This window comes from Arachis duranensis, chromosome 7 (assembly GCF_000817695.3).
Source record: "Arachis duranensis cultivar V14167 chromosome 7, aradu.V14167.gnm2.J7QH, whole genome shotgun sequence".
NCBI classification, from domain to species: domain Eukaryota; kingdom Viridiplantae; phylum Streptophyta; class Magnoliopsida; order Fabales; family Fabaceae; genus Arachis; species Arachis duranensis.
Genome location: NC_029778.3, coordinates 76,341,849 through 76,355,161, shown reverse-complemented (window position 1 = coordinate 76,355,161; position 13,313 = coordinate 76,341,849). Strand labels below are relative to the sequence as shown.

At 36.6% G+C, this 13,313-nt stretch overlaps 1 protein-coding gene across 1 annotated transcript; it reads right to left on the bottom strand.

The window, feature by feature from the left end:
- Positions 1–8,870: 8,870 nt before the first annotated feature.
- LOC107459494 (uncharacterized) lies at positions 8,871–9,434 on the bottom strand. The gene has a single exon (XM_016077719.1). The coding sequence runs from the start codon at positions 9,432–9,434 to the stop codon at positions 8,871–8,873; it is 564 nt and encodes a 187-aa protein (XP_015933205.1).
- Positions 9,435–13,313: the final 3,879 nt, after the last annotated feature.

The window sequence follows — 13,313 nt, the reverse complement described above, 5'->3', positions numbered from 1 at the left end:
TGTTTTAAAAGACTGTCTGTCATATGAGAGCAGATGCGACCTTGTTTGGGCCTTAGCGCCAAATGTATAGTGAGGACGCCCACACATTGAGAACTATTTTCCAGATGTAAGCATATTACAATACATTTAAAAGTCACACTGTATGTGGCCTAGCCGTAAGACTTATATGAACACTGTATGCATTTGGAAAGCCATATATGAGACTTGTGCCCGAGTAATCTCAGGAGCGGGTAGACAACCGACACATGAGCTCATGGCCTGCGATAGGACTAGACATGCATCATCATTGATTGTGCATATTTGTTTGTGATTGTGTGTGCTTGTGATTGGATTCTATATTATGTAATTACTGAGTTGGATTGTACTTTGTTAACTGTTGTTATTTACTGAGAACATAATAAAACAAACTTAACTAACTACCCCGACCATACTAAGAACTCCCCAGTTCTTACCTCCTATTTCTACCCCTTTCAGCTAAGGTGCGAAGGCTTAGTGCGGAACTACAAGAACATAGAAGATTCTATTTACAAGTTGAGTTGTTAGATTTTATTTTTTCCTCGTTATTTACTGTTTTGGTTTTCAAAGGGGTAGGAATTGTATTTGAGGATCTTTGAGTAAGTCTATGTATATAATGCTACGCAGATATATATAATTTTGTGATTAAATGATTTAAAGTACCGACTCTCCGTTTTCTTGGTGAAAGTTTCGGTTCGTGTTCGCGAATGCTCAATATTAAATAAAAATAGTATAGAATAAAAAGGTTTAGAGGTATGTAACGCCTGAGCTTTTAGCACGATCATGAAGTGCTAAAAGTTATAGTGTTATAATATGTGCTTGCTATTGGTTATTGTTAATATATTGATGTTTAGTTTTTTGCTAGTTGTAGGAGTTATTTTCTTTGTTTCTTATTAGCTTTTGTTTTGATTTTCTCTTGTTACTATGAATTCTCATCCATTTGGCTATGAGTTTGGTTCTAAATATGTTATAGGAAATAGGAATTCAATGAGGGTTTGCATCAAGAATTGGAAAATCAAAAGTGGGAGGAACCTCAAGCATATGGACAATCTTCATGGCAACAACCTCCTCCAACATACTATGAGCATAATTCAATCCATGATGCATACCAATCTAATGGATATGGTGAGTCTCCTTGTGGTTATCAATCACCACCACCATATGCCTATGAACCCCTTCCTCAATATAGCCCTCAACCACCATACTCACAAGCCTTATACCACCAAACAACTCCATATGATCCTAACCCATATCCACCATACCAATAACCATATGAGCCATATGAACCATACTTAGAGCCACCACAATTCCAACAACAATACTCCCAAGAAACACCACCTTTATATACACCACCTCCATATTCTTACCAAGAAGAACCACCTCCCATATATGAGAACTTTCAACCACATAATGAATTCTCCTTTCCACCACAACTCTCCATGGAAGAATACCCAAATCCATCGATCCAAGAGCAACATGATCCTAATTATGTTAGCCAAGTGGAACAAGAGCCAATGAATCATCTCATGGAATCAATGGATCGGCTTAAAGCAATCGTAATTCAAAAGGAGCAAGAGGAAGCACAAAAGAGGCACGAAGCTATCATGGCTAACGTTACCAAAATTAAAGCCAACTTAGACTCATGGGATTCATGCCATAAACAAAGTATTTCCACGGATGAATGTGGAGAATCAACCGAAGACCGAAAAATGAAAGAGATTTTAAAATCTCAACTTGAGAACAACGAGACGGAGTATGTCTTGCAACAAGTGGAGGAAGCCGAAATTATTAAAGAGAAAAAAGTGGTTGAAGATCTAGGAGAAGTTGAGTGTGAGGTAGATTCCAAAGTTGTAGAACCTTCTTCCATTGAGCTTGAAATTGATGTTGAAGAGGATAATACACAACCTCCAAGGCAAATTGTGAATGATGAAAGATTAGAAGAAGGTGAGCAAGTGGTAAGCCCCACCACTGAAGATGATTTCGCACCAACCAATGTGCTATTTGGGATTATTGAACTTTCCTCATTGTGTTGTGAAATTGATGATAAGGAGGACCGTGCACAACCTCCAACACTTGACTTGAGCAATGAGGAATGTGTAGAAGAAGTTGGTGAATAAGGAATTGAAATTAAGGTTTGACTATCAGTTATTTTGCTTATTTTGAGTTGGATTTTATTTTTAGAATGCCAAAATATAGGTTAGAAAACTCTTTTTAGCTGTAGGTTGCTTAAAAAAAAAGCGCATACACGTGACACCTGAATAGAGAGTTTGGCTCATTGTGCCCGTACCATGCCACTACTATGTGTCTAGCAAGTCATGCGTACACGTGACTTTCCGTGTACACGCAACCTCCTATTTTCCTAATTCACGCGTATGCGTGTATGCGTGACTCCGCTGTTTCACATTCTTTTTTTTTCTTCTCTTCTCTCCGTTTCTTTTCTTCTTTTCTCTTCTCATCTCTACTTTCCCTCCTTCAACCATCTTCTATCACTACCTTTCACCATCTATCACCATCTCCATTTGTTAGTTAGTTTAATTTAGTGGATTAATTAATTAGGATAGGTTAGATTTTGGTGATAAGTATTAGATTATTGATTTGATTTGTTGATTGTGCTGAGATATTGCTGCTGATTACTGACATGATGTTATTCTAGCATCATTGTTGTGAATGTTCATTTTTGGTTTTCTTTATTGAGGTTATAACTTTTTGCTTGGTATTGAATTCATCATGCTTAATTTTGTACATACCAAGTATTTATGAAATTGCCTTTCAAGTATTCTAAATTTTTGAATTGCATGTTTTGGCCACTATGTGATTTGATTTCATTATTTCTCATTAGGCAATTTGCTTCTATTTGAAGCATTTGTTGTTAGGTGATGCTTGCTTATGTTGACTTTTATTTACATCACCAAATTTTTACATCGATATTGTGGAATTGTGAAATTGGATTGTAAGCTCACCTAGGGACATCATTTTGAAATTCTCAAGCTATATGCACCATGCTTGCTATGTGATTGATTTTACCTTATATCTCTCTTTTCCTAAGTTTTATAGCACCCATGTGCCCCACTTTATGTCAATTAGGTGATGCGAACAAAAAAAAAATTCTAAGTGTGTCATTGATTGATGTGTGACTTCCATATTTTCTTTGGTTCATTAAATCCTCTTACACATCAACCAATTTTCATCCATCATCCATTTCACAATTGCTTGCTTTTTGCTTGAGTTCTTTCATGCTTCTTTATTACTTGTTTGTTTATCTTAACCTACAAGTTTCCTTTAAGGTATCTCAAGCACACTAGAATGAGTGAAGTGCATACTTCTTGTGTGTAATGGTGACATAGCTTTCAATGCTAGAGTGTGTGTTCTAAGCCGCATGCAACTTAAAACTCACACATTATTTTCCTTAATGTCACAATCTGATCAACTCACTTCATTTTAATGATTCTTACCTCATTCCAACAATCTATACTTTCTTGCTTTTGCATTTAATCGTCTTACTAACCTGTTTTCTATCTTCAGGATGATTTATCATAAGCAAAAGGAAAGCAGAAGAAAGAACATGTAGTAGCCTATTGATCCACTAGCTGAAGGTGGCAATTCGGTGCAGTCGCAGTACCCCCTTGCTCATCTTTGAATGCATCGAGGATGGTGCAAACTTTTAAGTGTGGGGAGGTCGTCCGACCAATTGACCGATTTTTGGGTAAAAAATTCTAATCTAAAAACTTTTCACATTTCATTTATTTTTCTTCTATTACTAGGTCTTTTAGAATTATTAGTTGCATTTTCTTAGTTTGCATATATATAATAAGTTTAGTCAAAATAATAAAATTTTCCAAGGAAGATATCTATAGGGCATTCCAAAATTAATTTGAGTTAAAATATTTTTCACTGAACTTGCTTGAACTATATTGTGGAACAAGGTTTCTGAGCTAAGAACACACAACCATGTGAATTTTGAGCCTAATTGTGTGGTTACATCTTATTAACCACTATTTTCATTCTTATGTGTATTATTCTCTTTCTATGATTATAATCTTTAATTTGTTTGATTCTTTATGTCTATTATTTTGTGTATGAATGTATTTATATAATTAAGGCCTTTATTTCATTTGAGCTTACTTACTCAAATGGCCTTACTCTTTTATCTACCATTGTTAGCCAATTTTGAGCCTATTTTAATCCCCTTTTATTACTAATTTTAGCACATCACTACCCTTAAGCAAAGAACATTAAATGTCCTTAATTTGGATCTTTGGTTAGTTTAGGCTAGTGAGAGTGTGTATCATTTAAGTGTGGGAAAGTTTGGAAATATTGGTGGAGGTAAAAGTGTATTTTTGTATTTTTATTGAAGATCTTGAAAATTGGGTACATACTCATGCATTAATTGTTTAAACCATATGCATTGATACTCTTGTATATATTTTATTTTAAAAAGAAAAAAAAGAAAGAAAAAGAAAAAAATAAAAAGAAGGGAAAAAAAAGAAAAAAAAGAGAGAAAAAAAAGCAATAAAAGGGGACAAATGTTAACCATAAAGTAAAGCAATAAGAATAATGCATATGGGATGCAAATTGAAAAGAATGCATGAGTGTGTGAAAAAGTGAATAATGGGTAGTTAGGTTTGCATTTGAATTGTATAGGTTGTTATGTGTGTTACCTGAGAGTTTAAGTTAGTCAAAGATTCAAATTACAAGCTCACTTGACCATATGCATCCTTACCTTCACCCTAGCCCCATTACAACCTTGTGGAAAGTCCTTATGATATTTGTATGCATACATTGAATAACTGTTGATTGTTAGAAGAAAAGCAAATCTTAGAAAGCATGATTAAAGGAGAATTGAGTGAATCAACCCTATAAACTTGAGCGACTAGAGTGGATACACATCCAATGAGGGGTTCGATTGCTCAATTCTATGTTTCCACCGTGATTATACTTTATCTTGCAAGTTGTAAATTCTTTTCAATAACTCAATTCAATTATCGATTTGATTTGATTGTGATTGCTTTAGCCCTTATGTTCATATATGTATTCTTGGAAGTTGATTTATTTTGACCAAGTAGTTGCATGCATTGCATATAGGTCGTTTACTTTGAATAAATATTAATACCCCTTTCTTGTATCATTCTTGGGTTTAGCATGAGGACATGCTAATGTTTAAGTGTGGGAAGATTGATAAACCACAATTTTATGGTTTATCTTGTATTGAATTTTGTGGATTTTATCAACTTTTCCTATATTTATTCATTAAAATAGCATGATTTTGTAAATTCTTCATAATTTGTGCTTAAGAGTGAAAACATGCTTTTTAAGTTTTTAATTTGCTAAATTTAATTCACTTTAATTCCATTCGATGCCTTGATGTGTTTGTTTAGTTATTTTAGGCTTAGAAGGCAAAGATTGGATTGAAGAAATGAAGAAAAAGCATGTAAAAGTGGAGAATTTGTGAAAAAATAAAGTTTTGGAAATATGCTCGGTTGCACATATGCATGACCTTGCACGTGCGCATGACCTGAGATATCGCCATGTTGCGCGTATGCGTGACCTTGCGCGTACCCATGACACGAGGCACGTGACTCAGTTAAAGAAAACGTGGCTGGCAATTTCTGGACCCTCTCAAGCCCTAATCCAACTCATTTCTGAAGTATTTCATGCCATTCTCAAGGAGCAACAAGGGGAGAGCAATTAGGTTTAATTTAGCAACATGATTTAGGTTATATTCTAGAGAGAGAAGCTCTCTCTTCTCTGTAGAATTTGGGTAGATTTAGGTTAAGCTCTCTTAGATTTAGCATTTAATTCTTGTTTTGATATAGTTTTATTTGCTTCTCCTTGTTTAATTGTCTTGATTCTCTTAGTTTACATTGTTAATTTCCCTTTTATGTCACTTTTAGCTTATGAACTTTTATTAATTTGATTCTCCTTAATGCAATTTATATTTTCATGATCATTATTGTTGCTTTCTTTAATTGTTGTTATTGTTATCTTGTAATTTTATTTATTCTTGTTATTTTACCATTCTTTATGTTTATGCACCCCAAGTGTTTGATAAAATACTTGGTTTAGTTTTAGAGTAGATTTTAGCACTCTTGGCTTGAGATTGAAGACTTAGGTGCCTTGATGTCATTGATGTCCAGTGTGATTGGTAATTTAGGGTTGTTAGTTGGTTTTAGGATCAATTATGTCCACTTGACTTTACTCTCCAATGTTAGAGGATAATTAAGTGGAATTAACCCTTTGTAATTACTGTGTTGTGGTTAACGATCTAGATAGGAAACATTGACTCTTAATCCTTGCCATGAGTGCCTTTTAGCATTTGATTTCTTTGTTTGATCTTTACTTTCTTGCACATTTACATTTCTTGTTCATCATACTCCAAAACCCCCCAAAAATATCTCATAACCAATAATATGCACACTTTTCTACAATTCCTTTGAGAGACGATCCGAGGTTTAAATACTCACGGTTTTTATTGGTATTCACTTGTGACAAACAAATTAAACTTTTATTGAGTGTTGTCTGTTGGTTTGGATCTATACTTCAACAGAATTATTTTATAAAAATTCTGAACCGACGATTTCCATCACATCACTGAGTAGACTAGAGCATCAATGCTCGAGAGAGGTTATAGGTCCTTCGGGCAAGCTTTGTTGAGGTCTGTGTAGTCTACACACATCCTCCACTTTCCATTATGCTTCTTCACCAAAACCACATTAGCCAGCCACAATAGATACTTTACCTCTCTTATGAATCTTGCTTCCGATAAGGCTTGCACTTGCTCTTCTACGACTTGTGCCCTTTTGGACCCGAGTTTTTGTCACTTTTGTTGAATAGGACTGGAACGCGGGTAAACAACAATCTTATGAGATATCAGGTCGGGATCTATACCAGGCATGTCGGAGGCCTTCCAGGCAAAGAGATCAGAATTTCTTCTCAGGAGGTCAACGACCTGTTCTTTCAGACCTCCTTCCAGGTTAACCCCTATATTTGTAGCTTTTTTAGGGTGATATCCAATTTACACTTCTTCCACTTTTCCTCTAGGTTGGGGGCGCACTTCTTCCCGAGTTTGAACACCTTTGAGCTCGATAGTGTTGACTTCCTTTCCCCTCGGACTGCCTTTTAAATTAAGGCTTTCATTGTAGCACTTGCGTGCTAATTTTTTATCCCTCTTTATGGTGGCAATTCCTTCTGTAGTGGGGAAATTCATGCACGAATGGGGTGTAAAGACAACTGCTGTAAGTCGGTTCAAGGTTGTCCGACCTATTAGGGCATTATATGCCGAAGTGGGCGACCATGATGTAGTCGATACTTAAGGTCTTTGACTTCGTGCCCTTTTCAAAAGTAGTGTATAGAGAGATAAACCCAAGAGGTCGAATCAGCGTGTTCCCCCAAACTGAAGAGGATATTCGGGTATGCCTTTAGATCCATCTCTTCTAGTTCGAGTTTGTCAAAGACAGGTTTAAACAATATATCTGTCGAACTGCCCTGATACACTAGGGTTCTATAGATGTTTGTGTTGGCGAGGATCATTGTTATCACTACTAGGTCATCATGGCCTGGTGTTACCCTTTGAGCATCTTCTTTAGTAAACGAGATGGTTGGCAAATCGGGAGCTCTGTCATCTTTTTCGACTTGATACACCTCTTTAAGATCCCTTTTTCGTGATGATTTAGACTTTCCTAAGATGAAGAACGAAAACAAATCCTTAAAACTAGAATCAATACATAAATCAAAATAGAAGAGTAATAGTATTAATTCATAGAATAAACAGAGCTCCTAACCTTAACAATGGAGGTTTACTTTCTCATGGAGGAAGTAAACCCTAGTAGAGAAAAAATCTGGAATTCTGAAAAGTGCGGAAGAGGAAAAGAAGAATCCCTAGGCCAAGATCTCTTCTCCTTTTATATCTAATCCTAATTAATGAAAAATATATTTTCTAAAACCAAATAATATATATTCTAATTGTAAATAAAATAAAGTTTTAATCAATAATCATCGAAGATCTCGTTGCTAGCTCTCTAGAGGCGTTGGACCACCGTGGATGCTGAAGCTGGCACCAAACTTGGGATGGGCCAAGTCATGTTTCTCGTCCATCCATCAATTGATCTTGGCGCCAAACTTGGAGATTCCTAAGTTTGGTGCCACCATGCCAACGTGAAGGGAAGTCTTTGTGATGATCATCGCGCCAAACTTGGAGATTGCCAAGTTTGGCGCCACCTCTTGGGGTTGCTACGGCTCCGTTTCTTCCTTCTAAACTCTGTCAAATCCGTTCAAATGCTACCTGAAATAAACCAAATTGCACACAACTGAAAGTAACATTCATATTGGCTTCAAATACTTAAATCTTAATTAAACTTAACAAATTCAAATGCAAATTCATTAGGAAAAGATAAGAAAGATGCTCATGCATCATTCCTCCTCCAGCAAAATCTCCATTTATCATGTGTATGTGTCGTTCTAGAGTTTAAGGTGGACGCTGTTGCCGACCTTATTTTTCATCTTGCTTTCTTTTCCTTTGGTCATCCAACCTATCAGCTAAGTACCTGTCTAGCTGACCTTCCTTGGTAAACTTTTCTATGACATTCTTTAAGCCATAACACTCATTGGTAGAATATCCATAAAGCTTGTGGTACTCGCAGTATTTCGTCCGACTTCCTGCCTTTTTGTGTTTAATCGAGCGAGGAGGTGGAAGCTTCTCGGTGTGACATATCTCCTTGTATACATCTACAAGGAAAACTCGGAGTGGTGTATAATTATGATATCTTCGAAGTTTTTCTAAGTTGTACTCTTCTTTTTTCTTGGCTTCTTTCTCATTTTCCCGAGGTGGATAGGGCAGGCTGGGCCTCGGGAGGGGTCTCTTAGTCGTCCTCCATGTTGATATATTTTTTTGCCCATTTTTGTACCTCGTACAAGGAATCTGGGTGTCGCTTGGATATGGACAAAGAGAACGACATTTCTTTAAGCCCATTAACTAGCCCCATTATAACTGCTTCAATAGGTAAGTTTTGTATTTCTAACAATGCTTTGTTGAATCTCTCCATGTAATCTCGGAGTGTCTCTCTGATTTCTTGCTTAACTCCTAGCAAGCTCGGGGCATGCTTCGCCTTATCTTTCTGAATTGAGAACCTAGTAAGAAACTTTCTCACCGAGTTGTCAAAACAAGTTACCAACCTGGGAGGTAAGTTGTCAAACCACTTCATTGTGACTTTGATTAGGGTTGTCAGGAAGGCTTTGCAATGAGTAGCATCAGAGGCGTTGGCTAGGTACATCCGACTTTTGAAATTGTTAAGATGATACCTTGGGTCGGTTGTTCCGTTAAAGAGATCTATGTCAGGGATTTTGAAATTTCTTGGTACTCTAGCCCGTATGATCTCTTCAACAAACATATCTTCACCTCTTAAAGGGCTTTCTTCCCTATCCATCGATTGCTTTGTCTTTGAAGGTTAGCTTCTAATCTCAAGAGCTTTTCTTCCAACTCTTTTCATCATTGTACCTCCCTTTGCAGTTTTCATTCTGCTTCCTGTTGTTGTTCAGCTTCTAATTCAAGTTGTTCCAGTCGTCCACTGTATCCATTGACTAAAGTTATTATCTCCGTTGGATGGAGAGGTTCTTGGTCTTCTGATGGATGGACCTTTGATTAGATCTGCCTTGGTTGGGGGTTTCTCGAAGTCCCTTCTTCGTGGGGAATGTGTGTCCTTTCCCAAGGAGGAGGTATTGCAAGTGTGAGATTATCACGGCCGGGCTCCGATTCTGATTCAGATGCCGTGTGACCATCTTTGTACTGATCTTCTGCCAGTGTCAAGGGTTGATCTCCAGGTCCCCGGCAATGGTGGCACTATTTTGGAAGTTACTTGCAACAGTGATTTGTGCCTGAATGTGAGGTCCAGACTCCTTCTAAGGAAGCATCCAACTGGTGCTAGTGCCGAGGTACCCCCGTCTGAGTTCTTCGTGAGGAGGTAGGGGATGGTACCTGCAAGAGAATCTGATGCTTAAGTTAATAAGGACTTTAGGCAGGTTTTTAATAGATTAGAACGTGTGTAGACCTGAGAAGGTATCAATGTACTTATAGTAGAGTTTAATGACCACCTTTTTTGGAGTAGTTCCACCTTTAATTGATGGATAACTGTTCCTTTTATCTTTGAAAGTTTGTTGGGATCTATCCTTTAAAAGAGATATAGATAGTAGGAGAGATTCGGAGAGGCGGTTACTTATTTGGATATGTAACGCTGGTCCTTGGCGCTGTGTCCAACCTCTTTAAGAGGTCGGGTAGATTGTAAGAGACATCCTTTATTGGGTGGGTCCTTTTATTCTTGTTGGGCCTGACTTTATGTTTTGGGTCAGGGTATGAATAATTTGAATAATAGTGAAAATTTATTTAAGACAATTTGATAATAAAAATATTTTTATTTTATTTAGGTAAATAATCCTATATAAATAATACACACGAATTTAAATACTTAAAAAAATTAAAAGTATTGTGCTTAAAAAGAAAAGAAAAAGACAAATAGATTCTTGATATTTTAGTCCACGGGCATTTAAATCTATGAGGATTTGAAAATATATTTAAGTTTCTGTCTTTTCTAAAATCTGGACACATCGATCTCTCTGTTTACTTGGATATATCAAACTCAACAGAAAAATTAAGCATGGCTTCTTTTGTACTGATTTGGCTGCTATACAAATGCAATGTATGAGTATTTTTAAAATGGGACAAATTAGACGATATGTTCTGATTATAAGAAAGTAAAAAAGTTAAAGATTAAATTTTTAAAAATTTAAATGTCTACAGACCAAAAGTAAGAATCTATTTATTTTTCAGAAAAGCTCTACATCCATGTAAAAAATACATGGATGTTATCCAAGTAACTTCCTCCACACGCGCGTTTCCTAACCCCACAGTCGTTTGTTATACACGCACCTCGTATAATGTATATAACGTAAACCTTCTGCTGCGTGATAAACCTTTCTCAACGTAAACCTTTCTCAATGTAAACCTTGTTCTCTTCTCGCATTTTCGTTCTTCTTTTTCTTCTCTGTTTGCATTTTCGTTCTTCTTCTTCAACCTAATAAAATTTCTTGTTTTTCTCTACTCGCATTTTTCTTCTCTGCATTATGGATCTGGATTGACTTTGACATAATTAGCTTCGTCATTCTTTTTCTTCTTTGTTTTCTTCTTCGATCTAGATTTCTGAATTAAAACAATGAATGAATCAACTTTAAATCAGTTGAATAAATGCAATTTGGATTATTCTTCCGAAACGCATCAATTTGATGAGGTTTGGATTATTGAATTTTGAATCGAATTCAATGGAATGCAATTGCTAATTTTATTTGAATTGAATTGAATGGACGGAGGTAATCTGAATCTGAATTGAATTGAATTGAAATGATAATATCTAAATTGTAGACAGAGTTGTTTTGAATTTGGTTTTGTATAATGGATTATCTTTCATTCATTGTGAGAAATTTTTTGGTTCGGTAAGTATTATAGAGTTATTTCACCATGAGCATGTGTTCGGTTTAGTATGCAGAAAGGAGTATAAAAAAAATTAGAGGAATATATTTGTTTCGTTCACTGAGCATTATATTATTATTTCACTATAATAGAGCTTTTCGGTTCACCATGCGGATCAGCTATGTTATTGATGAAAATTTTTTCCCAAAGGTGGGAATGATTTTCAAGACACTAGAAGAAGGTAGAAAGTTCTACAAACATTATACTAAGCTTGTCGGATTGTCTACCAAAATAAGAAACACGACTCGGGACGGAGACAAGATTAAGAATCAACTAATCGTATGCACTAGAGAGGGGGTGAAAATTCAAGATATCTCTAACTTTGAAGACAAACCCTTCGGCTGGGTTGAATTGTCCAACCAGGATTTAAGTACACATAATGAAGGACGTTGGTCTTTGGACAATTTTCAAAGTTATTCTGAATCACTCACATCCTTGCTGTCCAGACCGGGCAGAGATGTTCAAACAACACAGGAAGGTTAACATGTTCGTGTGTCGCACCATTGAAACCAACAAGGAAGCCGAAATTAGACCGAGCAAAATTTACCAATCATTTATTGCAGCAGCTGGCAGCCACCATGAACTAAGTTTTATAGAAAAAAGACGCGAGGAATTACATCACAAGGAAAGTATGGAATATTTTCGAACAAGACGATGCCAAAGAATTTGGAAAGTACCAACTAAGAATAAAAGAGAAGAACCAAAATTTATTCTTTGAGCTCAACCTCGAAGGCGATCATTGCATTAAACATGCATTATGGGCCAATGCAAGAAGCATTGCCGCATGTGAGTATTTCGGAGACGTGGTTTCATTCGACACTAACTACAACACAAACAGATATTCGGTTCAGTCACATATAGTTTTATGTTCGGTGAATGTACCAATTTCGGTTCACCACAGTTTGGATGCGTCTATTTATGTAGGTACAATATGGTTTTAGGTTCTTTTGTGGGTGTGAATCACCATGGTCAGTCACACTTCTTGGATGCGCGCTAATGAAAAATGAGGACATCCAATCATTCAAATGGCTATTCGAGTATTGGCTCCATTGCATGGGAGGGAAGGCACCAAAAGGCATTCTTACTGACCAATGCGCATCAATTCAAATGGCAATTGAGCTGTGCATGCCAACAACAATTCATCGGTGGTGCATCTGGCACATCATGAAGAAGATCCCAAACAAACTAAACGGCTACAAGCGACATGATGAAATTAATCAAGAGATGAGCCATGTTGTTTGGAACTCGTATACAAAAGACACATTTGATAGAAACTTCAACGATTTCATCACAAAGTACGACTTCGAAGGCAACAAGTGGCTGTCAGGTAACCGAGGTTTCAATTCGAATTATTTTTATGCCTATACCTTTTTTTTCAAAACATGCACTGTTTTTGGTTCATCACACCATATTGGTTCGGTTTATTATGCAGAGCTATGCGAGGATCGGCATATATGGATTGCAGCTTACTTGGATCATCACTTTTGTGCCGGGATGAGAGGCACACAGAGGAGCGAGAGCATGCATTCATTTTTCAACAAGTTCATTACATGCAACAGCTCCTTGAGAGAATTCGTCAAGCAATACGACAATTGCCTAGCAAGCAGAGAGCAAACAGAGAAAGAATTTGATGCTGTAGATTTTCACAATGTGATACCGTGTGCAACAAAATCAATAATAGAGGCCCAGTTTCAGCATGTGTATACCCATTAGAAGTTTAGGGAAGTTCAAGCTCAATTCAGAGGTAAAGTGAAATGCATCACAAGATCAATGCATTCCACCCTAG